Source organism: Eptatretus burgeri, chromosome 11, assembly GCF_056783735.1.
Source record: "Eptatretus burgeri isolate ZD-2024b chromosome 11, Ebu_testis_v1, whole genome shotgun sequence".
In the NCBI taxonomy this organism is placed as follows: domain Eukaryota; kingdom Metazoa; phylum Chordata; class Myxini; order Myxiniformes; family Myxinidae; genus Eptatretus; species Eptatretus burgeri.
In genome coordinates, this window is record NC_140971.1 from 91153536 (window position 1) to 91179074 (window position 25539).

General features: G+C 46.1%; 2 protein-coding genes across 5 annotated transcripts in view; one reads left to right on the top strand and one right to left on the bottom strand.

Moving 5' to 3' along the window:
- The window catches only part of LOC147017610 (ubiquitin-conjugating enzyme E2 R1-like), a 54566-nt gene extending 32903 nt beyond the window's left edge, over positions 1–21663 (bottom strand). The window contains exons 1-2 of one of the 3 annotated variants that reach the window (XM_085847353.1): positions 21253–21390; positions 20426–20545 (exon numbers count right to left, since the gene is read on the bottom strand). In XM_085847353.1, the coding sequence (XP_085703479.1) occupies positions 20426–20494 (69 nt within the window). In that variant the 5' untranslated portion in view covers positions 20495–20545; positions 21253–21390. Of the gene's footprint in view, positions 1–20425; positions 20546–21252 lie in introns of all 3 variants that reach the window. The other 2 variants (XM_085847354.1, XM_085847352.1) reach the window with 2 other exon arrangements.
- A 978-nt stretch (positions 21664–22641) lies between these two features.
- NOL6 (nucleolar protein 6) overlaps positions 22642–25539 on the top strand; it is a 58562-nt gene continuing 55664 nt past the window's right edge. Inside the window, exons 1-2 of one of the 2 annotated variants that reach the window (XM_085847342.1) lie at positions 22642–23731; positions 23838–23954. In XM_085847342.1, the coding sequence (XP_085703468.1) occupies positions 22754–23731; positions 23838–23954 (1095 nt within the window). In that variant the 5' untranslated portion in view covers positions 22642–22753. The remainder of the gene's footprint in view (positions 23732–23837; positions 23955–25539) is intronic. The other variant, XM_085847341.1, reaches the window with a different exon arrangement.

The window sequence follows — 25539 nt, forward strand, 5'->3', positions numbered from 1 at the left end:
TACCCATGCGGACAAAGCTACCGGGGAATTCACACCGTCGACGGACCTCGAGCGGAACGAGCCGTTACCGAGCCCGAACCGTGTGTAACCCGAGCAGAGATTACCAAGGCCCGTCGGACCAAATGAACAATTTACGGCCTCGCTATTTCTCAACACACACCGTGCCAAGACAATGAAAGAAACACAGAAACGAGCTGGAACATTTAACAAAAGGGATATTTATTTATAATGGGGCAGAGGAGCACGCAAGAAGGCAGAGTTAACCGAATATTGAAGGAATAGCAATTTATGTGCAAGTACTTATGCAGTTTTACTTAATAGACTGGCGCCACACACACACACACACACACACACACACACACACACACACACACACACACACACACACACACACACACACACACACACACACACACACACACACACACACACACACACACACACACACACACACACACACGGATCCGTCAGGTCTTTATTGGAGGCCTCCAGCTTGAGGAAAAGCGAGCTGGAGGTCAGAGCCTATTCTCGGAACTCTCCGCCTCATGCGGTCTTCGACGATCCGGTGGGGCAGGACTCGAACCCGCCACTCGATGCCGCTCCAAGCCCAGGCAAGCGATCCTCACGGGACAGGCTCGCAGGCACACAGGCCACGAGAGAAGACGCTCTGTTGGTGGGACCCCAGGAAGGCGACGACTGGCTTCAGAAGACCACCAGACGTCCGAAGACCGAAGACCAGCAGACAATCCTCAACTCTCTCAAGACCAGAAGACAACTCTCAACAACAACTCTCGTTTGGCCCACGCGCGCTTCTCCTATCCCCCGCTCACACTCCTTCAATGGGGAGAGAGAACACTCTATGCCCATATTTGGAGCCAAGCCAGAACGAAACGCTTGTGCCCATATTTGGGGCGAAGCCAGAGCGTAATGCTTGTGCCCATATTTGGGACGAAGCCAGCACACCAACGTCCAGAGAAACCCCGCCGAGCACACTGGACTCCGCCCATGTACGTGCTGACACGCACGCGTGCAATGGTGCCGGTGGATAATTGTGGAAGGAAGCGAGGGCAGGTGTCCTTGTTGTGGTTGTTGGTAATTTAAAAACTAACTATCAAAATAACCCACAGCGCACATACAATTAATCACCCATTAAACATAGGACGGGACCCTAACTCGAAACACATACTTACTGATATAGCTGATCTATAGGACCTGGCTGTTGTGTGCAGTAAGCTTCCAAATTCGCAACACTACTCCCTCCCATTTTTACAGACTCGTCCCAAGTCGTCAAATTTGCGTGGACAGCATGTGTAAGTTTACCCCTGGTACGATTTACTTATGGATCCCTGAGTGCGACATTTTTTCATACATGTCCCAAAAATAAATTACCTAGTGCACTGCGTAACTAAACCATCAGACTCACACAGACGACTTAACTACATTGCCGGCGCTAAGACAAAGAACAGGTGGGTCAACAACTTATTTACAATTTTAACTATTTACACTAACCATGGCCCAGGACCTGTTATCTGTGGGAAAGAAGCACAGCAAGTCAACAGTCATTTTATGTGGGTGAGTGCACAGCAGCTGCAGGTCATCCTCAGGGCCTGCTCAAAAGGTTCCCCTTGCAAGGGTGTTCCTTTCAGTGAATCTTCTTCCTTGTTCCTTTCATACCCCAGCTGCTGGAGGCAACTCACCCTAACATGGCAGGCCATGCGCCATTCCACAGGCCATTTGAAGTGGCCTTTATGCAAGAACAGGGAGGTAGCCGGCTGCTCAATGCAGTCCCTGGCTCCTTTGAATGAACTGGATGGAAATGGAGATGATGCAGACACACAAAATGATGAATGATGGGGTTGCCTGCAAGGCAATCCTTGCAAAACACTTGCTGGATGATCTTGGCGCACATGGTGGAATGGTTGACACAGGGGCAAATGCAAATAAGGGCAGCAGGCATGGGGTCAAAGCAAAAGGCAGGCAATGAGGCATGGCAAATGCGGACCAGCAGATGTAGCACAAACACAGGCCAGCATATGAAGCTGGCCGGCCTCTGATCTGGTCCCGTGAGGTTCTGAAGGGAGTGCGGTGGAGCCGGCCGCTCCGAAAACGGGCTTGGACCAAACCTACCGTCTGCCCCCAACCTATCACCTTCGCCTGTCTTTGTCCATACCCACTCCCTTAAGTTACAACAACGAAACAACAAAATTTAGCCCCTTTTTATTTTATTTTTTTATTTTTCTCGATAATTTCATCTCCCTAACCCCCTTTATCGTCTTTGTCCGGCTAACCTATCCTGTCCATCTACTCCCAACCCCTAAGTTCCTTTTTTGGAGGGGACGAAGGGAGAGACTAGCGTCCTGTCTGAAGGCCCAATGAAGCCCCAGAATAGCCTCCTACATAATTCAGCCATCTTACCAATGTGGGTCCAGCGGCCGAAGGAGAGCGAAGGGATGGATGGTGTGAAGGGGTACATTTCCTAAATATCCGAGCATTTATTAACTTTAAACTACCCCGGGGCTTTTCCATACGCCTGGCTCTTTAAACTATAGGTTCTAACAACCATGATTCCCGTCGCCTGTGTTGGTGTCCATTATTAATTTGGGCCCTGCCCACAAATTTTCACTCGTGCCCTTGCACAATTTCATGGCTGGGCAGCGTGGCTCACTTGGCAGGGATTTCTCTCCTGCCGGACTCTAACTACAGCACCCCTGGGCCCTGAGGCTGTCTCCGAGCCCACCTGCTCCCTATGAATGCGGGGGGTTGCCCTTCCTGGCATTGCCCCCCTTCCATGCCCACTTGGCATTTTGGTGCTCTGGGTCCCTTTCCGAGGGTCGCCCGTGCCCACTACACTATCCCGGTCCCTTGGACCCTTGGCCAACTCTGGCCGACTCGTCCGGTGCCCGAGGTGCCCTCTACTCATTACGCTCCTTACAACAACCACGCTCCCAGCCGGGGAAATGAACTCTTGCACCCCTCCAAATGGGTTTTGTGCCTTCATACACCACCCACACAGAATGACCTCCTTTTGGTAAATTTAACTAACCCACTAACTAACATTATACTGACCCCGGGGTCACTTGGGTGGGATTCACTCCTCCCCCCACAAAATCATTCGCACTATGCATTCCACTCACATACTCAGGCCCACTGACCACATTCATTCATAATGCATTTTTCACTCTTTCCATTCACTCCACACTCTACCTATGTTCCCCTAACTATCTCGTGCTCCCTCGTCGTCCCATACTCTAATGCACGTTCCATTTCATCTACGTAGCTAAGCTACGTCCCCACTACACATTCCATGTCGGTCCATGTCTCCCAAAATCCATTTTCCATTCTAAATCGAACCTAACATTCCCTCTAACTCGTTCCACGGGCCCCATGAGGAACTGTTCATGCTTTATGAGGCCGGTCTAACTAAGCTAAACCCATCCCGCCAACTAATGCTCCTATGCCCAAGCAGGATGTTTACCACATCCCGGCCAGGGCCGTGTACTTGGAGCAAGGCTTTTTTTTTTGTTTTGTTTTCTTGCACCTCCAGGGCGGCGGTCTGCGACTCGCTCGTTCGTCCCTTCAGTTGGACGATACCTGGGGCCTTGTCATCGCCCCCGTGCATCGCAACAAGCGCTCACCTTCGAGGGGTCTGCCATGCGAGCCAACGCGTGCTACTCACCCACAGCTTGCGCTGCGAGGTCCCTGTCGATGACGTCACTCGCACACCGAACCTGCGCGGTTTCCCGTGCAGGCCAGCCCAAGCGTATCGTCCCGTGGATCCGCTCCGCACATTCTGCGAACAGAACACGCGGCGCGCAGCATGTGGAGCTTCACACACGCGCTCGCATGTGGACCCGTCCGTTCCGAATTCACACAACACTCGCCTACATTTTTGCCGTCCACGTGGCCGGCTCGTAACCAACGTGGAGCGTCCTTGCGCCGGATTGCGATCGCGCAGATGCGCGCGTGCAGGCCATGTGCGAAACGTGCCATGGACCTCATACGCGCCGATGCGCAAACCCGGCGCGGTTGCCAAATTAACCCTTTGCGGCCTTCGAGGCTCACCACTCATGTCTCCCGTCTGGATCAGTCCGTGTACCAATTCCACGCACGCCATGTTACTCACACCAGTCGCACGTTTCAACACACTTGTATCACTCATACACTTTACCACACACACACACTGGGACATTTACATCGGGTGTTCGGGTTCACTCAAGGGGTCCCGGGATCTCTACCCCCCCCACCCTAAACTCTGCATGGAACCCTCCACATCATGCACCCGCTCGGCGCGACCGGACCTAGCTGGTCGCGATCCACTTCAAGGGAGCATATCATCTCCCTGTTCCTGAGGGAGGCTATCCTGATGCTCGCACCGGGTCACGACATTCCACCACCATTGTCCCTTCCTATCTCTACCTGTGTGTGCTCCTCTTTAGTTTCATTCAATTCGTCCCCCTCTTTTGATTTCTGCGTCTCCGTCACCTCGTTTATTATTCCCGTCAATTCCTGGCTTTTCGTCTCTTTCGTTTTCTGCGTCTCCGTCACCTCCCTTAATTTTTCCGTCGTCCCCTCGTGTCCGAGTTTACACGTCTCCCCAATTATTGTCGTGGCGTCGCTCGTCGTCCCGACCTCGCCAGTCTCCATTGCGGGCCGACAAACCTCCACACTCCCCCTCGACTCGGTCGTTTCCCCACGTGCAAGCGCCATTTTCCAATCCATTGCCCGCATACTCTCTCTCTCTCCATGCTTGCATCCATTCTGCCCTCATTCGCATCCATCATTTGTGTGAACCTTTCTATGAACTCCATAAACTGCTGCCTTGTCGGCATCTCCATCATCTGGCCCACGCCAAATGGCCTTGGCGGAGCCGATCCGTCATGATGGTGTGCAGAACCGGCAGAAATCGGGTGGGGGGGACTTTGACGGGAGGGGGGGGTGTCGGACACCGACCCTGCCCTCATTATTTCGGGGTCCGATCGCAGGGAAAGTTCTTGCATGGGGGTTTCGTCCTGGGCCATAGATCCCTCTAAACCCACCTGAACCAACTCATCTTGGCTTGCCATGTTGCGTATTGAGAAATAAATTTTACTCGCTCGCAATTTGGGGGAAACGGGGGGGGGGGGGGTTGCTCCACAAACCCCTGATCCGAATCCCGTGAATTTCGTGGAGGCGGAGGGGTTTGAATCCCACTCCTGACAACAATTGTTACGGGGCCGGGCATCGGTGGCGAGCATGATCGCTGGAGGGAGCAGTAGAGTCTGCTCCACCGAACACGCCGGATATCCAAAAGGCACGGGTCCCTTATGGACCATGAATCACCAACAATGCGACCGCATGAGGTAGGGTCAATTGCCAAACTTCAATATACCCAATTACCCACACGGACAAAGCTACCGGGGAATTCATACCCTCGACGGACCTCGAGCGGAACGAGCCGTTACCGAGCCCGAACAGTGTGTAACCCGAGCGGAGATTACCAAGGCCCGTCGTACCAAATGAACGATTTACGGCCTCGCTATTTCTCAACACACACCGTGCCAAGCCAATGAAAGGAACACAGAAATGAGCTGAACATTTAACAAAAGGGATATTTATTTATAATGGGGCAGGGGAGCACGCAAGAAGGCAGAGTTAACCGAATACTGAAGGAATAGAAATTTATGTACAAGCACTTATGCATTTACTTAATAGACTGGCACCGCACCACACACACACACACACACACACACACACACACACACACACACACACACACACACACACACACACACACACACACACACACACACACACACACACACAGAAACGGACCTGTCAGGTCTTTATTGGAGGCTTCCAGCTCGAGGAAAGGCGAGCTGGAGGTCAGAGCCTATTCTCGGACCTCTCCGCCTCGTGTGGTCTTCAACGATCCGGTGTGGCAGGACTCGAACTTGCCACTCAATGCCGCTCCAAGCCCAGGCAGGCGATCCTCATGGGACGGGCTCACAGGCACACAGGCCACGAGAGAAGACGCTATGTTGGTGGGACCCCAGGAAGGCGACAACTGGCTTCAGAAGACCACCAGACATCCGAAGACCGAAGACCAGCAGACAATCCTCAACTCTCTCAAGACCAGAAGACAACTCTCAACAACTCTCGTTTGGCCCACACGTGCTTCTCTTATCCCCCGCTCGCATTCCCTAATTGGGCAGAGAGAATGCTCTATGCCCATATTTGGAGCCAAGCTGGAACAAAACACAAAACAAAAGCCAGAGCATAACAATTGTGCCCATATATGGGGCGAAGCCAGCACACCAACGTCCAGAGAAACCCTGCCGAGCACACTGGACTCCGCCCACGTACGTGCTGACACGCACGCGTGCAATGGTGCCGGTGGATGATGGTGGAAGGAAGCAAGGGCAGGTGACGTTGCTGTGGTTGTTGGTTATTTCAATCCTACTATCAAAATAACTCACAGCGCACGTACAATTAATTACCCATTAAACATAGGACGGGCCCCTCACAAGAAACACATACTTACCGATAGGACCTGGCTGTTGAGTGCAGTAAGCTTCCAAATTCGCAACAATATGAAACAATTAGTCTCAAAGAATGGATGCGATTCTGCTTTGAAATTGGTCATGTGCAGTGGACTGCAAGGGTCCATTCTTGGTCCTTTGTTATTTGTAATCATTTCCTCCACCACTGAAGGTGGTGAAATTGAAGACTTGAAAATAAAACGAAGAGGCAACGAGCTGTGCCTGTCAGATTTGAAGATGAAGAAGAGTCAGAGACATGGCCAGAGGGCATAGTTCCGATAGTACAACCGCTCCACGAAGAAGCGGACGAGACAGGGGGAGATGATGCCACGGGGCAAGAAGAGGCTCGACGGGGAGCCAGGGGAGTAATTAAAAAGGAAGCTGAAACACAACGCAGAGAGAAAGTTCCTCTTGCTAACAAGGGTAGAATGCAAACTCGATCAAAAAAGATATCGTCTGAGACCGCGAAGGACGAGGCAGATGAGGCACTCATAGGTGCGTTTCCATTGCGAGATTACCCGGGGGCAAGGGATGTGCAAGCGATATATCGGCCGTGGGGTTCCGAATTAAGAGCCATTGTAAATGAGATGCCGAAGATGCGAGAAAATCCGAAAAAAATTCCAGCGAGAATCGAGTGTGGTCGTGGAATGCCATCGGCCAACTTATATGGATATGGATATTTTGTTGAAATTGATTGTGCCGGAGGGGTTACTCCGACAATTGAAACAGACAGCAGGATGGCCGGATGAAGCGCCCGGAAGCAGAGGTGAGCTCAAAGAACATATTAACACGCTCATTAAATCAGTGACAGAGGTTGTTCCACTTAAAACAGATTGGGGGAAAATACAGGCGTGCAAGCAACGCTCTGCCGAAGATCCATTGGAGTACTTAGAGCAAATCCGGAGTGTATATCATTGTCACTCTGGATTGAAAGAAGAGGGTGTTCCATTTGCTCATGCATTCCTCAATGGTTTGACAGTCAAATTGCAAAACGAAATTAAGCGAGTGTGTATCAGCTGGGAATCGAAGGAGGTAAAAGATTTAATGGAGTATGTGACGCATTGTAATTCATTGATCAAACAACGTTATGACGAGAAAGACGAAGCTACATTAATGCTGGCTCAAGTTAACGAGAGCAAGGTGAATGGACCGGTGGAAGAAATGCGAGATTATAATGCACAAAACCGAGGGCCAAGCTACAACCGTGGCCGACCGCAATACAGAGACCCGCGCAGAGAGGTCTGTCGTGCATGCGCGCAAACAGGTCATTGGGCCAAGGAGTGCCGGAACCGCAGAAATGGCCGAACATGGTATTTATGATACGTACGGACCGGTAGAAGAGAGACGAGGAGTACAACTTAACAGAGATGGAAGTCCATATTTCCGACAGCAGGACAGATGGGGAACACAGCTTGAGCAAGCTAGTTCATTTCAACCCCTTGCACCTCACACCGAATTCCCTCCCCCGCCTCCTCCACCCTCATTCCCACCTCCTCCGCCCTCATTTCTACCTCCTCCATCTCAAAGTTCATTTCAACCCCAAAACCCATTCGTTTTATGACAAAGAACAGAAGCGACTTCGTCCGAGTTACCCTTTCTGACTTTAAAACCATGTGACGATCCGAATTGACTTTGAGAATTGAAGGCCGAGAGATTCCTTTCTTAGTCGACACGGGAGCGATCAAATCTGCGCTCAGAAAGAGTGATTTCCCGGATGCCCCATTATCGCGAGAATGAGTGAAGGTCGTGGGAATGTCAGGGGTTGCCATTTCGATCCCACGAACTGAACAACTACGGGTAGAAATTGGACCATTGTCTGCGCACCATGCATTTTTGATGGCAACTGATACACCAATTAATCTGTTGGGAAGAGATCTGTTATGGAAGCTGAACTGTACGGTGAAATGTACCCCTGAGGGAGTATATTTAGAAATACCTCACGAATCGCATGTAACTATGATGAATTTATTACAGGAAAATACAGAGAATCTTGGATATCGATGGACTGTGATTAATTTTGAAGCATTTAAATATTTGCAGGAATATGTGTCACATTTGGAGAGACTCGTACCCGAGGTGTACGACTGGGTGAGTCAACACCACATGGACACAGAGGGGGGTGCAGACTCGATTACATTGCATTGCTGATTGCGACGTCAAGGGAAAAGATAACGTCTATGCGAGTGAAACACTTTCGAAATTACACCAGACCTTTGACACAATGTTGGGGACAATTTGGATTGGAAAGCAAGGTATTGGCCTGGAGGTGCATCTCACGCAGGAACAATTAAAATTGTGGAACCAACCGTCCAGTGTTACCCCACATGTTACTTTAGCGATAGCAAGAGGTTACCAAGCAACGGACATCGGTCACATGGTAACCTGTTTGAAGAAAGCATCACAAGCGACTTTGATGGAGTCGAACCAAGTAAACGGACTTTGGAAGATTGGAGCACATGGATATTGTTGGTCAGAGTGTCGCGGGACGGTGAAAACTGTATTTGAAATGGCTGATCTCTCGGAAATAAATGGGTCAGAAAAATTACCTGAACTACTCGACCAAGTCCCGACTTGTCTGTGGGCAACACATGCCAACGATGTAGGGCGAATTAGAGGCATGCACCTAGTCAAGATCACTATAGATCCAGAAAAGAAACTGCCTCGAAAACCGCAATACCCATTGCGTCCGGAAGCAGAAGCAGGGATTGCTCCCGTAGTGGAACCGCTATTGAAGCAAGGGATAATTATTCCGACAGTCAGTCAATGTAATACACCGATCTTACCTGTAATAAAACCTGGGAAGTCGACGTGGAGATTTGTACAGGATTTGAGGGCAGGGAATGACACTGTGATTCCAGCTTATCCCATAATTGCAAATCCAGCTACCATTCTCACAAGCATCCCAAGTACTACTACCTATTATGGTGTCGTGGGTCTTTGTTCAGCTTTATTTAGTATACCGATAGCCCTAGAAACACAATTCCTTTTTGCGTTCACGTATAAGGGAAGTCAATACACTTGGAATGTGCTTCCTCAAGGGTATGTCGAGAGCCCGACACTGTTTTCTCGAGCTTTGAAAGACGACCTGGATGACGTACTTTTTCCCTGTGGATCCACACTGATTCAATATGTTAACGACCTGCTGATCTGTTCAGCGTCGAAAGACGCATGCGAGTGAGATACATTAATGCTGCTGGGAGCTTTAGCCAGAAAGGGACACAAAGCAGAGAGCCAAATTGCAGTTTTTCCAAGAAAAGGTGAAATATTTGGGGTATATTTTGAAGGGAGATACAAGACGCATCTCCCCGGAATGTATAGCTGCAATATTAAAACTGCCCAAGCCAACTACTGCTAAACAGATGAGATCTTTCCTCGGAACGACAGGCTATTGCAAGCAGTAGATACCAGATTATGCAGCCTTAGTGCGCCCCCTACTGGAAATTGGTTCGGCCAACGCGCCAAGTCCACTGACGTGGACAATTGAAACAGACAAGGCTTTTGTAACGTTAAAGCAGGCTCTATCTTCCGCTCCTGCTCTGGGAATACCAAACTATGAAAAACCTTTTCATTTGTACACAAATGAGAGTCGGGGGTTTGCACAGTCAGTGCTGACACAGAAGCACGGAAATAAATTACGGCCTGTTGCATATTACAGTACTAAATTGGATCCGGTAGCGCAAGGATTTCCATCTTGTCTAAAGGCAGTATCAGCCTCTTCACTCGCGGTGCAGGCGACAGAAGGACTCGTCCTGGGACACACTTTGATCCTCATGGTGCCACACGCAGTCAAAGCTGTACTGTTAAAAACAAAAACACAGCATTTGTCGACTTCAAGGGCAACGACATACGAACTCTCACTTACAGCACCAACGAACATTACGATTAGAAGATGCGCGCCACTGAATCCTGCTAGTTTGCTGCCAGGAGAACTGGATGGTGATACTCACAATTATGAGAAGGTGATCGTACACACGTGTCTACCGCGTCCTGATTTGAGAGATACGCCAATCCAAAATTCTGAATTGATTTTATATGTCGACAGTTCGTCATCACGCGCACCTGATGGATTCCGATTAACAGGCTACGCCGTTTGCTCTGATCACGAAGTAATCGAAGGGGGGAGATTGGCAGAGAGCTGCTCCGTACAGAAAGCAGAACTGTTCGCCCCCACTCGTGCATGCCACTTAGCCAAAGGCCAAATAGTGACAATTTACACTGATTCCGGCTATGCCTTTGGTGCTGTACACGAATTCGGAGCCCTCTGGCGCGAGAGGGGATTTATAACATCATCAGGTGAGCGGGTGAGGAATGGAGCATGGATTGCAAATCTGCTGGAAGCGATACTTCTGCCTCACCAAATTGCAGTGGTTAAATGTGATGCCCACACCGGAGGATCTGATGACGTCTCACGGGGAAATGCAAGGACAGATGTAGCTGCAAAAACTGCTGACAACACTGGAGCTCTCTTGATATCACAATGTGTATCAAGCCAAGTGGTGACGCCAACCCTTGACGATGTAAATACTTTGCAGACAGCTGTTAGTGCTAAAGAACGAGATTTGTGGATATTGGCTGGATGTGAATTTGAAAATGAATCCAAATTATGGAGGTCATCTGATGGTCGTGTGGTGGCACCAAAAGCTCTGTTACCCTGGCTTGCACGAATGGCACATGGGGCCGGGCATACCAGCAAGGGGGGCATGAGTACTTCAATTGGGAGACAATGGTTTGCCCCAGGGTTTAGTCCAATTGCAGAACAGTATTGTAGGACCTGTCACATTTGCCAAGAACATAACCCGACAAAGGGGGTGCAGATGGCCCCAGGTGGTCATCCAATTCCATACAGAACTTTGTTCATATCCAGATGGATTTTATTCAGTTACCAAAATGCTGTGGCTTTGAATTTGCTTTAGTCATTGTCGATTTGTTCACCAAGTGGGTTGAGGCTTACCCTTGTAGGAAAGCAGATGCCATTACTGTGATTAAACTGTTGATGAATGATTTCATCTGTAGGTTTGGAATACCTTGGCGGATCTCCAGTGACCAAGGTACTCATTTCACAGCCGAAGTGGTGATAGAGATGTCGGGTTTTGCAAATCAAGCAACATTTTGACTGCCCATACCGTCCGCAATCTGCGGGGGCAGTGGAGAGGCAGAGTGGATTTCTAAAAAAAATAAACTGGCAAAGATTTGTGAACAGACTGGATTGAAATGGCCAGAAGCTCTGCCCATTGCTCTCATGACTACGAGATCTACCGCAAATCGAAAAACTGGCTTATCTCCGCATGAGATCCTGATGGGAAGACCAATGAGATTACCGAACTCACCTCCTTTGACTGTAAAAGACATGAACGTGCAGCAAATGGATGACACTTTGATTGCGTTCTGTGTCTCTCTGAATCACGCTGCAAGGACTTTTTATGCCCAGGTGAAGCAAGCCCTGCCATAACCAGCCACGTCTGATCATCACAACTTCAAACCAGGAGACTTTGTTTATGTGAAGATTTACAAAAGGAAGAACTCTCTTCAAGCACGTTGGTGTGGGCCGTTTCTAATACTGCTAACTACCCATAAGGCTGTGAAGTGTAAAGGAAGAGCAACATGGATCCATGCCACACACTGCAAACTGGCACACGGCCAAAAAGAACCCGAGGAGAACACAGTTTCCTGATAACTTTAATGATTCTTTCCATTGCAGGATTATTTGTACTACTAAATGCAGGTTGTACAACGTGTACTTGGTCTGTTAAGCCGATAAGTACTGTCTGTGATCAACGTTATTTGCATGTTCTTTGGCGATGGGCCTGTCACACCGCCCACCAAACTATGACTATGGCATTCAGAGACCGAAGAAGCTTAACGAGCAGAGTGGGTTCACCACATGGAATAAACACTTATCTGGCTCTTTCTCGTAAACACGCTAAGGCTTTTAATAAAACCAATTGCTGGGTTTGTACTAAGATACCTCATTCAGCAGTTACTGGAATACCGCTTCTGGCTATACCATTTAATCTGAGTGAGTGGTGTGGGTAATGGGCAAAGGAAAAGAACTGGGATAAACAAGATAATAACCTTGACGACCACATCATTACCAATGGAAATGGAAATTGCCTCCGCCAACGAAATTTCAGTAAATGATTTTTGCCAAACTTTAATTTAAGTAAAATGCCTCCACATTTTATGGTTGAACGGGCGACAGAAAAACCCGAACTATGCTTGGTACTAGAGGCATGGGGAGAAAGAAGATTAGGAAATTCTGAATGCAGTAATTATGTTTATGAAAATCACACGATGGGACCACAAGTCGCTTTAAATAATACCTATTTCGTGTGTGGAAATCGAGCATACCCATGGTTTCCAGTTAATTGGAGTGGATCTTGTTTCTTGTCATTCATTTTGCCGCATATGCGCCTGTTATCTAAGTCACATTTTGAGCATTTGAAACGGGTTAAACGGAGTTTCACGTCAACTGAATTGTTCTTCATGATTCTAATTCCTCACTTCGGTGTAGGACAAACGTCTGTGGGATTGGCAGAGTTAGCTGCTTCACTTGAATCATTGGCAAATAAAACTGCCCTAGGCATGGTTGATATCAACTCGGAGGTGGTCGCCCTGCGTGCAATCGCAATGAAAAACCGGGTTGCCCTTGATCTCATCCTCGCGGCTCAAGGAGGTGCGTGTGCTGTAATTAACTCTGAGTGTTGCATGTATATCCCTGATAACTCGGAGAAAATCACAAACATAGCTGACAAGATTAAGCAAGAAGGAGCCAAATTTCACAATTATTTTACGAAAGATGGCCTTTATTCCTGGTTTGAAGGAATTTTTGGAGGCTGGGGGACTACCCTGTTTCACTGGATCTCTGTTGGATTATTGTGGATCATCATTGTTGTGGTGCTTGTTAGCTGTGCAACAATTACATTGCCGGCATTGATTGTTTCTTGTCTAAAGAGGAATACTGCTAAAAAAAGGTGATGGTGGCCCAAGCACCACCTTCCCATTTAGATTTTGAAATTGAGTCCTACGACTCTTATGAGATAGAACCTAAACTTGGAAATCCATAAATCAATGCAATGAGTGTGTTCAATATTTACGGGAATTGTCATTCCACTTTTGTCCGTCTGCTCTGTTCCCGAAATAGGTTGTTGAAAATCAGCCGTGCAGCCCAAAGGGTAGCCTTATCTTTATTGGCCTACGGGCCTACTGGAACCTCGACCAGGTCCAGAAGCTGCACAACCACATGAAGCCACCTGGCTTGTGGGACAGGAAAGGCTGTAGGGACTGAGCTCTACGATGTGAGCAAGGGGGTGTGACTACCCAAGAAGATGGACACACTCGAACGCAAGAGAAAAATGTATTTCCAAGTGACAGAATCGTTGAACTTAAGTTGTGTTGCCTTTGAAGGCAACAAGGGGGGAGTGTTGGGGAATTATTCCTCTTTTAGACAAGTGGCCCTTGCTTCAGTCTAACTAGGTTAAAGTGTTTGTTTTTTTGCCTCTCTACTTAATCATTTATTAAAATTGTTAAGGCCTAAGACCTAGTGTTAATCTTGTATTTATTTGCCACTTCTGGACGCTTGTTTAATTCTTTGCTAGTCCAAGTGTGAACGGTCTGATAAGACTGTACTTGATATTAGTTCTGTTATTTGCTGTCCATTGGTGTGTTCTTTATCCTATATGCTATCAAAAACCCTCTCCACTCTGATTTTGTGTGTGTGTATATATATATATATATATATATATATATATATATATATATATATATATATATATATATATATATATATATATATATATATATATATATATATATATATATATATATATATATATATATATATATATATATATATATATATATATATATATATATATATATATATATATATATATATATATATATATATATATATATATATATATATATATATATATGCCTGGTGTTGGCGCAGTGGTTAGGGCAGCGGCTTGGGATCCAAGAGGTCCTGAGTTCAAGCCCCGTTGAGCCACTGAATTAATACACCAGGGGGTTGACTCAGCCTGTCATCCTTCCGAGGTCGGCGAAATGAGTACCAGTATACTGGGCCGGTGTATACCCCGGTTAAAATAGGTGTACCTTATTCCTGTGTTGTAAGATTTGTTAGACCAGGGTTGACCAGGTAAGGGTTGTTAGACCAGGTAAGAGGCGACCAGGGTTGCGTCAGGAAGGGCATCCGGCGTAAAACATGTGCCAAATCACGATGCGAATCATACGGATGATCCGCTGTGGTGACCCCTAACGGGAGCAGCCGAAAGAAGAAGAAGATATATATATATATATATATATATATATATATATATATATATATATATATATATATATATATATATTCATTGTAGGGTGAGAAAAAGTGTATGTGTGAGGTTTGACAATTAAACTGGTGGATAAAAATTAGAATTAAAGTGTTCATTTGAGAAAAAGTATTTTGTGGACATTCATTTTATCGGTGTCTTTAAGATTGGAGAAACAGGATTTTAAAACCGAGTCGGCTAAACGTTAAAACCCTGCAAGTTAAATAAGACCATCACAACGTTACCTCACAAGACAACATCAGAACAGAGAGAAAAATTCCTCATCAGTGGATATGTTGGGTGTGTGACAAGAAAGAAATGATTCCATTTTGGTGACGATCCGGATCCGGATCCGACTACGAGAATTTTTAAAGTGATTCTTCACCATTGAGAGATTGGGCTCAAAAACAATATAAACCACGATATCTCAAAAATGTATAGGGACAGATATGTTGTCGTGGATCAGGCATTACAGGGCGGAGGTATGCGCTCTACTGGGAGCCCTTCTAGTTTTAAAAAATAATTTATATAAGGCTAAGCGCATGTAAGTGGTTACCACCCCCATTTTAGGGCATACCTTGACTTGAGTGGCATTTTTGAAAGTCACAAAGACTACTACTGGCCATGAAATTTGGTTCATTGCACAGACAGTGTTCCATAAGACCTTAAAATATATAGGTTCATGGGTCTATGATGTATATTACTGAATCTACAGGATTTTTATTGAATATACATGCCCAGTATTGGCCTTTTTTCTTGTTTCACCTTAAAATATGACATATATTAGACCATGCAAAAATACAACATATAAAACATTCTATATGAAATTTCTCATCTCATCAAAAGGTTGTCACCCACCGTCTGAGAAAATCACCATTTGTGTCGGTCAGTGGTGGATTCGCATGATATATGCACATTCTGGCATATTTTTATTTTTTTCTTGTTTTATTGCCCTTTTAGAACCTGGGACTATGAAATCCCCTAATAAAATGACTAGTTTATCAATAACTCATATTTACGTGTCTTAAATTATTGGCTGCTCTTAGAGCATCCTTATTCTGGACATTTCCATCTGTCTGTCCGTGAAACTTTGGTCAAGCCTAGGGGCTAAACCACTCAACCGATTCCAATGAAATTTGGTAAGTAGGACCAATATTTCTGGTAATCGTGTGCTTTCGAATATGGGACCCCGGGCCCCAGCAACGGCCCTTTAAAGTGGTCAAAAAATCGAAAAAAATCGAAGCTTAGAGTTCTGTGCGCAATCTATCTAGCTCCCTTCATGCCAATTTGCAGCCCTAACAAAAAACCTAGGAGTTAGGTTTTGGGTGAGTACATGTCGAACATTTCAGAAAAGGTTAATTGCGAATATCTCGAAGAGAAAGTGTCTGATTTTGATGAAACTTGGGTGAAATGTGTACAATGTGGCTAGCATGTACACAAAAATGAATGGTTGCTATGCACACCTCCCTTGTTTAGCAACAGCTAAAATACTTTATCGTACATCGTACACTTATTGTGGACTGTACAAAAAAAATCAATACCTCCGAATCTGGACCTCCGAGGGACCTGTTCTTTTGTGCCCAAGGAGAATGTCTTACAGCATCATATACAAAAATAAAATCTTTAGCGAAGAGATAAATGGAATTACCAGGGCTGCCATTTGTTAGAGTCTCTTTGGAAACATGCCTGAAATTTCACAAGGCGGGTTTCTGGGCGCAAACTAAGACGGCTGTGATAATCATATTTATTGATAGCATGTACATGAATATCGGCAAGTTTTTTGACATTTTTGAAACAGAGTGGTAACCACTTAAGGCCCAGTCACACCTTGACGTTTTAGCCAGCAATGGCAACGTACCAAAATGTATGTAAAACGCTGGCTTATGCTGAACTTTTGATGTTTTTTTTTTTTTAAGATTCAGACGTATTCATAATGAGTTGGTCGTATGCATAACATATTAGTAACGGACACAGAACGTTTCGTTGTCTTATAGATAACTTATACCAACGAATGCTTAGCCTGTTGTCGGCGTTCACAACCTAAGCCCAACGATAGTCTAACGTATGCATAGCGCGCTGCACGTATCGCCGACGATCACGTGGCGTAGCCTATTAAAAGGCTGCCACACAATGATTCAAATCATAACCGCCGGAGAAATGGAAGTGTCAACATCGCAGTCACACCTTGGCGATCTTGCCAGCGTATGCCGACCTCTGAAAAATGCGTCTAAAACGCTGGCGCATGTCGAATACGATATGGGTAAGTTTGGTATACGTGAATAGAACGCTAAAGTACGCTATCATACGTCGTAGTAAGTGGAGTACGTCTTGTACTTTTAATTGTGTTAAACATTTTACGACGTACTTGCCGTATGCCTCACACGTTCCGCATGCGTTGGGAATAAGTTGTACGCACGATATGCGATCATTGGCACACGTCGACAAAAGTTACTTGTAAGTTACTCATATGTCGAAACACATCAATGTAATGGTTCGTGTCAGTGTTCCAGACTCCCTGGTTTTTTTTCTTCAGTACGACGGTGATGTTGACACTTCGATTTCTCGTGTGGTTATAATATAATATAATTAATAGGCTGCCGTTCAACGATTTAAATCATAACCGCACTAGAAATCGAAGTATCAACATGACCATCATACCGAAGAAAAAAAGAAACAAAAAAAACAAACAAAAACAGGGAGTCTGGAACACTGACGCTAACCATTACCTTGACGTGTTTCGACTTATGAGTACCTTACAAGTAACGTGTCGACGTGTGTCAACGATCGTGTAACGTGCCTACAACACGTTACTCATAGGTTAGAAATAAGTTTCGGGTACGCTAAACATTACCTCGACGTGTTTCGACTTATGATTAACTTACAATTAACGTGTGTCGACGTGTGTCAACGATCGCTTAACGTGCCTACAACTTATGGACATCGTAGTGGAATGTGTGAGTCATACGCTGGCATAAGTCGTAAAATTTCAAGCATGCTAAAATTTGAGGACAACCGCAAAGTAAAACGATGAAAGCCAGCATACTACGACATATGGCAGTGTTTTTCAGCGTGCTCTCAATGTTTCCAAAACTTACCCATAACGTATTCGACGTGTGCCAGCGTTTTAGACAAATTTTTCAAAAATCGGCATAAGCTGGCTGAAACGTCAAGGTGTGACTGGGCCTTTACATGCGCTTAGCCACAAGTCATCTAACGCCCATTTTTTTATTCCTAAGTTCTCCTCACTACGATGAATTACCTCTGCCATGGAATGAGGACGGATGCTATGTTTTCACCTGCTGTCTGTTTGTCTGTCTGTGAGCACGATATCTCAAAAAATTGCGGACGGATTCGGACGAACCTTGGTGGGCAGGTTGGGTGTGTGACAAGGATGCATAGATTCTATTTTGGTGAAGATCCAGATCCGGATACGATAATTACCTCTGCCACATAGGGTGGACGGAAGTTATGTTTTCACCCGTCTGTCTCTCTGTGAGCAGAATATCTCAAAGTGTTGTTGACGGATTCGGATGAAATTTGGTGGAGAGATTGGGTGCGTGACAGACGAGTTGATGAGATTTTGTTGAAGTTCCATATCTTAATACTCGAATTTTTAAAGTTATTCTTCACCATTGAAAGATAGGGGCAAAAACGATATCCATCCAATGGGGCCATACTCTGTGCACAGCGTTGGTGCTGCCTTAGCAGTCTCCTTGGCTATTGGACACAATCCTGGACGGGTCGCCACTCCGACACAAGATACCAGCAAGCTGGCACTCATTTTGCTGACCTCGGAAGGATGACAGGCAGACAACCCCACCTGGCATTAATTCAACAGCCGAGTGGGATTTGAACTCAGGATCCTTGGATCCCAAGCCCACCACCCTAACCATTAAGCCAACACCACACATCCAAAAACGATAAATAGCTCAACATCTCAAAAAGTTACGGACAGATCTGGATGAAACTTGGTGGGCAGGTCGGGTGTGTGAGAATGACGAATTAATTCGATTTTGGTGAAGATCCGAATGCGGATCTAGATTCGAGAATGAGCCATTCTTCACCAGTGAGAGACAGGGCCAAAAAAACGACATGGAGCACAATATCTCAAAAGGTTGTGGACGGATTCGGACAAAACTTGGTGGACGAGTTGGGTAGGTGACAACAACAAGGCAATTAGATTTTGGTTTAGGTCTGGATACAGATCCGGCCTATCAGTGGGATACAAAACGTAAACTGGTCACAGGCAAACAAAACAAACATAGAGACAAACAGGGGTAAGTAAGGACTAAATAAGGTAAAAATCAAAAAACTGGAATTGAAGCTTTGCGAAATCTACTGGAGTCTTGTTCTTCTTTTTTGTTTGTATGCAGCACAAAGTAGTGAGGGAGCATGATGGCATCATTGGCTGAGGGTGTGGCGGTGACGCTGATGGTTTGGGCAAAAATTTGGAACTCATCCATGGTGCCCGCGATAGCTCGCCTACTCTTTGCGAAGGACACCATGGGGACGTTTAACATCTACCAACGGATGCTGGCAGACGGAACACCCTTTTAACGTCCATCCGAGGGAACGACACACACGTCGATGAATCAGCTTGCCTGTGAAACACCGGGATGACAGTTTTATAGCGGGGGTCGGGATTCGAACCCAGACTAGACAACTTCGAGGTGAATGTGCATACCTCGAGGCAAACCTGTCAGCCCATCTACAGGAGTAATAGTGCTTCAGATTTGAACATTTTTGCTTTCACGCCATGGATCAGTACAGCAGAATCCATTTCATCACCCCAATGCTTACGTCTCGAGACACCTGTACTGTGAACAATACATATTATATATATATATATATATATATATATATATATATATATATATATATATATATATATATATATATATATATATATATATATATATATATATATATATATATATATACAGGGCGAGTCAGAAGTAGCGCCCGATTTCTGTCAGTTGATTGTTTGTTTGCCATTTGTATGACAGTGTACAAGAAGGTCGAAATAAACGAATGACATGTTTATCTAACCATTTATTCAATAAAAAATTATTACGGAACTTTACCAAGCTGTTTTACTTGCAATTTTCAGAAGTGCCCTCCCTCGTGATCGATGCACAATTGCATCCGAGCAGGCACAGAGCGACACACACGTCTGCAGAGTTCGATATCGATTTCCTCAAACTTTGCAGCGATTTGAGCCTTCAATTCCTGAATGGTACGAGGCTTTTCACGATAAACGAGGTCTTCCATGAGCCCCCAAAGAAAGAAATCTGGCGGTGTAAGGTCTGGGGAGCGTGCCGGCCACTCGATCGGACCGCGGCGACCGATCCACTTTCTGGGAAAGTTTTCATCAAGCCACTGACGAGCATAATGTCCGTAATGAGGTGGAGCTCCATCATGCTGGAAATAACAGTCCTGATCTTGTACCCTGGGCCAAAAGAAGGTTTGCAGCATATCCAGGTAAATTTCTGCAGCGACAGATCCCTCAAAGAAAAAGGGTCCAATTATCCCTAATGGAGAGATGGCTGCCCAAACTGTCACTGCAGGTAAATTTACCTCCTTCTCAACCGTCACTCTTGGGTTATTCGCAGCCCAGTAGACACAACTGTCTGTCAATTGCGCCATTAAGCTCAATTTGGTGCAAATTCAGTAACTTTCCAAACTCGCAGCAATAACCTGAAAAACAAAATCAAAAATAAATAGATTACGAAAAATTAATAATCTGCAAGACAATTATTAACAACATGACTTCCCAGAAATAATTTAACAGCAGAAAAAAACTGAAATCGGGTGCTACTTTTGACTCACCCTGTATGTGTATATTATATATATATATATATATATATATATATATATATATATATATATATATATATATATATATATATATATACATACTGCATGGGTTGTCCACCTGTGGGCTTTGTATATAGCACACAGGACATGAAGTGTGGCCATCCAGCAGTGATCGTTCCTGCTCAATCTCCCTCCATGCATCTCGTGGAGAAGGACATGGACATGGAGATGCCACAGTGTACGTCACAAACTCACAAGAGAAAGTCAACAGCTCTGAGGTCTAAACCCAACCTGAACCTACAAACTAAAGGTGCGTGCAACGGGTCTAATGATCTCATGATATGGGGGGGAGGGGAGGGGCGTGTTCAGTTACCAAACAGCTAGCTAGCGCTTGCCAAGCCAGTCGTTCCTTATTAACGGTTTCGAGTGGAGTGCTCGCATGAGGGCTTAAGCCGCTTAGCGAGCGCTCTAAAAGCTGCTGGCTAACTGAACACACACCCCCCTGACGGCAGGTGTGTAATGTTCCGATGGAGGTGTGTTATCCGGTACACAAGTCCAGTGAAGTTCGTGAGCCGTTTTTGCCCTACCTTAAAGTAGCCTCCCTGGTACAGGGTCTCCGGCGGCCCGAATATGGCGACCTCCCAGTTCGCCAGGTCCGATTCGTTGAGCAGAGCGACGCGGAAACCTTCCACGGGCTCCTCCTGCAGTCCTTTCCACTCGAGCCACAGGGCCTTCTGCCATCCTGACATCGCCATGGATGTGCAACGGGGCGCGATCCGACACCCTGGTCACCCCCCCGACCCCACCCCGGCACCGGTTAAAATCAACCGCCACGGCCCGTCGAGTCCACAGTGCTCGGGCTCGCCAACCTCCCTCCTTGATTGGTCGCTTTTGTTCTGCGATATCGATGCACCTTCCCTTCTTCAGAGCCAACAACCCTGCCGCCACAAAATGGCGGTTGCATGTTTTTGACGTTCGTTGACGTCAGAGATTTATGACGTCATTTTTTTGCTTGTTCTGACCGGCAAAGTGATTTGAGGGTTGATTTTTTTTTTGATGTATTTTTTAATTTTATCCTTTATTATCGGGTTATTAACAATTTTTATTTTACCTTTTTAAAGTATATTTTGCCCCTACTCGTTGAACATTAAGGTTGCACGAATAAAAAATCATCGCAACCTGTCAATTTAATTAATCGTTTTACTTCTACCGAGTTGTAAGATTACACAATTATACAATTAAATTACACACTTACAACGGCAACTTCGTTTATTTACACATTCTGAGGTAAATGTTCCATGTTGACATATTCTGAGGTAAATGTTCCATGTTGACATATTCTGAGGTAAATGTTCCATGTTGAACGTCAGCCGCCTTTCACGGCACGCACATCCAAGTGTTCGCCATCACCTAACTTGTTCCCGCCTGTTTTCCTCCGTTGTTCTGCTATTTCCCCTCAAGAAACGTGCATCGAAGATCGAAAATTTTTAGACGGTGTATATTGTTCGGAGCGCTAGTTTGTCGCGACCCGTAAGATATTATAAATCGTTTTTTTTTTCCCCCACATGAACCCGATCGCATCGTCAATAATTGGCCTTTGAAATAATATACGAATCAACTATTCACCTTATAACCGTTAAATATCTGAGGTTTTGTTATCTCTATGTTCTGTTTTTTTATTGCCGTCATTATTTCCACAGAACAACGTAGAAAAAGCTAATTGACGACAGCAATATCCATTGGAAAAACGAAAACTGTCTTTTACTTCGCTTTCGTCGTTACTTTCATCCTGAATTAAAATTCCACAGCGCAAGTCTCGCGAGACTTACTTTCCCGCTATTTAGATTTTTTTAATTACCATAAATAACAGTACTTCAGTATATTTCCTAATGCACTTTTAAAGTGCTCGGTTTTATTTGTTTGATTAATAAAATGTACAACGTTGCACCGTAACGTTTACACGCTCACGGCGTGATGACGTCACTGACGTCTGACGTCATCGGGCTCTCCCGTGTCCGGCACGTGGGTGATCATCGTGGGGGAGTTCATTCAGCTTGGTGTTGTCAACGATTATGGTGCTGACAAACGATGGTGCGAAGCGTTGCCGTAACAAAGGAAGACGAATTCAACAAGCTTGGAGTTCGGACCAATAAACCGAAAAGCAAGCGAGGGATCATGACTGTGAGTCGGATGAGAAGTTCGCCCGGAAGAAGGGCCGGCGTCCAGTTTTTACCGAGGAGGAAGGCGAAGAGTAAAATTCATGGCGCTCATAGAGGTAAAACCGTGAAACCTGTGAAGCAGAAATCGGCTGTTAAAAATTGTGAACGTGCAGCTGAGCATGTTCGATTCGAGCAAGTGAAGAATGAGCTGAATAAGGAGGGCGACGTTACCATGGAGAATAAGGCGGGCGACGTTACCATGGAGAATAAGGAGGGCGACGTTACCATGGAGAATAAGGAGGGCGACGTTACCATGGAGAATAAGGGGGACGACGTTACCATGGAGAATAAGGAGGGCGACATTACCATGGAGAATAAGGCGGGCGACGTTACCATGGAGAATAAGGAGGGCGACGTTACCATGGAGAATAAGGAGGGCGACGTTACCATGGAGAATAAGGGGGACGACGTTACCATGGAGAATAAGGAGGGCGACATTACCATGGAGAATAAGGCGGGCGACGTTACCATGGAGAATAATGAGGGCGGCGTTACCATGGAGAATAAGGAGGGCGGCGTTACCATGGAGAATAAGGAGGGCGGCGTTACCATGGAGAATAAAGAGGGCGGCGTTACCATGGAGAATAAGGCGGGCGACGTTACCATGGAGAATAAGGACGACGTTACCATGGAGAATAAGGAGGACGACGTTACCATGGAGAAGATCGATGGTGACGTGTGTGTTGAAGCGATGGTCGTGCCTGCGAAGCCCGCTGTTGGTCGTCCTGACGAGTCGGCGAGACACGTGGTTGAGACACGAGGACCGCCGCAGGACGAGGAGCTGTCAGCTGACCCTCAATTCGCAACCGAAGTCGATCCGAGTCGTGAACGACTCCTGCGTCTCCAGGTACGCGACACCGTCACACCCACCCAGGTGAACGCAGCACGCGTGTTGCGCGCGCGCTTGCTCACCCGTGACTCTCGCTGTTGCTTTTTCCGTGACCCTTGGCTAGGTGGACGAATTGCTGAAGGAGGTGAAGTTGACTGCAAAACGCCGTGCTGCCATCGATCAGTTTGTCCGGGAGCTGCGTGGACTGCTCGCAGGTCTTCCCACACTGCCCGCCGTGCAGGTCCGTGACGATGCACTGGTTTGTTCGGACGTTACTGTTGAACTTCAACAGACCATGACAGTTGTGATGTTCATCCGATTTTTGTGTGTGTGTGTGTGTGTGTGTGTGTGTGTGTGTGTGTGTGTATATGTGTGTGTGTGTGTGTGTGTGTGTGTGTGTGTGTGTGTGTGTGTGTGTGTGTGTGTGTGTGTGTGTGTGTGTGTGTGTGTGTGTGTGTGTGTGTGTGTGTGTGTGTGTGTGTGTGTGACCGACCGCTGTTTCTCGACAACCACTGGTCCGATCTGATTGAAACTTCCCAGATATATTGCTGGGACCTGTGTATTTGCCTTTTCAAGGTTTGATATTAATCGGACAAGTGGTTCCCAAGTTATGGCCATTTATTTACCAACCAATGACAGGACATGTTGCTGCGTGGGCGTGGCCGATGGGGAAGAGATCCTCAGTAACCAATGACAGGACACGTTGCTTGACGTTTTGCACCCACAGTATCTATCTTCTATCTAGAATTCCAGCAATCTCTGTTTGTTTGCCTTTTCAAGCTTTGAAATTAATCGGACAAGTTATGGCCAAGTTAGAGCGCGTTCCCCATTACGGGTTACAACATACGGACTTCTGGATAGTGATGACTTGCTATATTCTAATAATGTCTCGATTTCTTATGCGCATTTATCGATAAACACAATGCCCCAATCCAGTCGTCGTTTATGAGAGCGAAGGAACGGCCTGTGTGGTTGTTTGAAAGTTTTTTTTTTGCACGTAGGCCACGCACATACGGGCACGCGAGAGCGAAGGAAGGGCCTGTGTGGTTGTTGTTTCTGGCACGCAGTTTGAAAGTTTTTTTTTTTTTTTTTTTTTTTTTTTGCATGTACGGTCACCCGAGAGTGAAGGAACGGCCTGTGTGGTTATTGTTTCTGGCACGCGGTTTGAGAGTTGTTTTTTTTTGCACGTACAGCCACGCATGTACAGGCATGCGAGAGTGAAGGAACGGCCTGTGTGTTTGTTGTTTCTGGCATGCGGTTTGAAAGTTTTTTTTTTTTTTTGCATGTATGGGCACGCACTAGTTAAAGTTCATTTATGTAATAAGACATCAGTTTTTTTATTTTGAAATGAGTTCTAGGAGCTGGTGGGATGGCCGAGAGGTACACATACTCACCTCTAAGCTGTTGAGCCTGGGTTTGAATCCCGACTCGGCTATAAACTAGAAGGGCACTCGGTGGAGCGCACACTTCCACTACGTAATGCCTGATCCACGAGAACATATCGGGTACAATATATTTTTATAATATCATGAGACACAGCACGATATCGTTTTTGGACCTATCACTCAATGGTGAAGAATCACTTTAAAAGATTAAATAATTCTCGAATCCAGATCCGAATCGTCATCAAAATTGGATCGGTTCGTCCTTGTCACATGCCCAACCTGTCCACAAAATTTGATCCGGATCTGTCCACAGCTCTTTGAGATATCCTGCACACAGACAAACAAACAGCCAGAAAGGAGTGAAAACATAACCTCCTTCACCTCCATACTGTGTAGCCTTCAGCTTCGGTGGCGGAGGTACCTTCCATCCTGGTGTCTCAC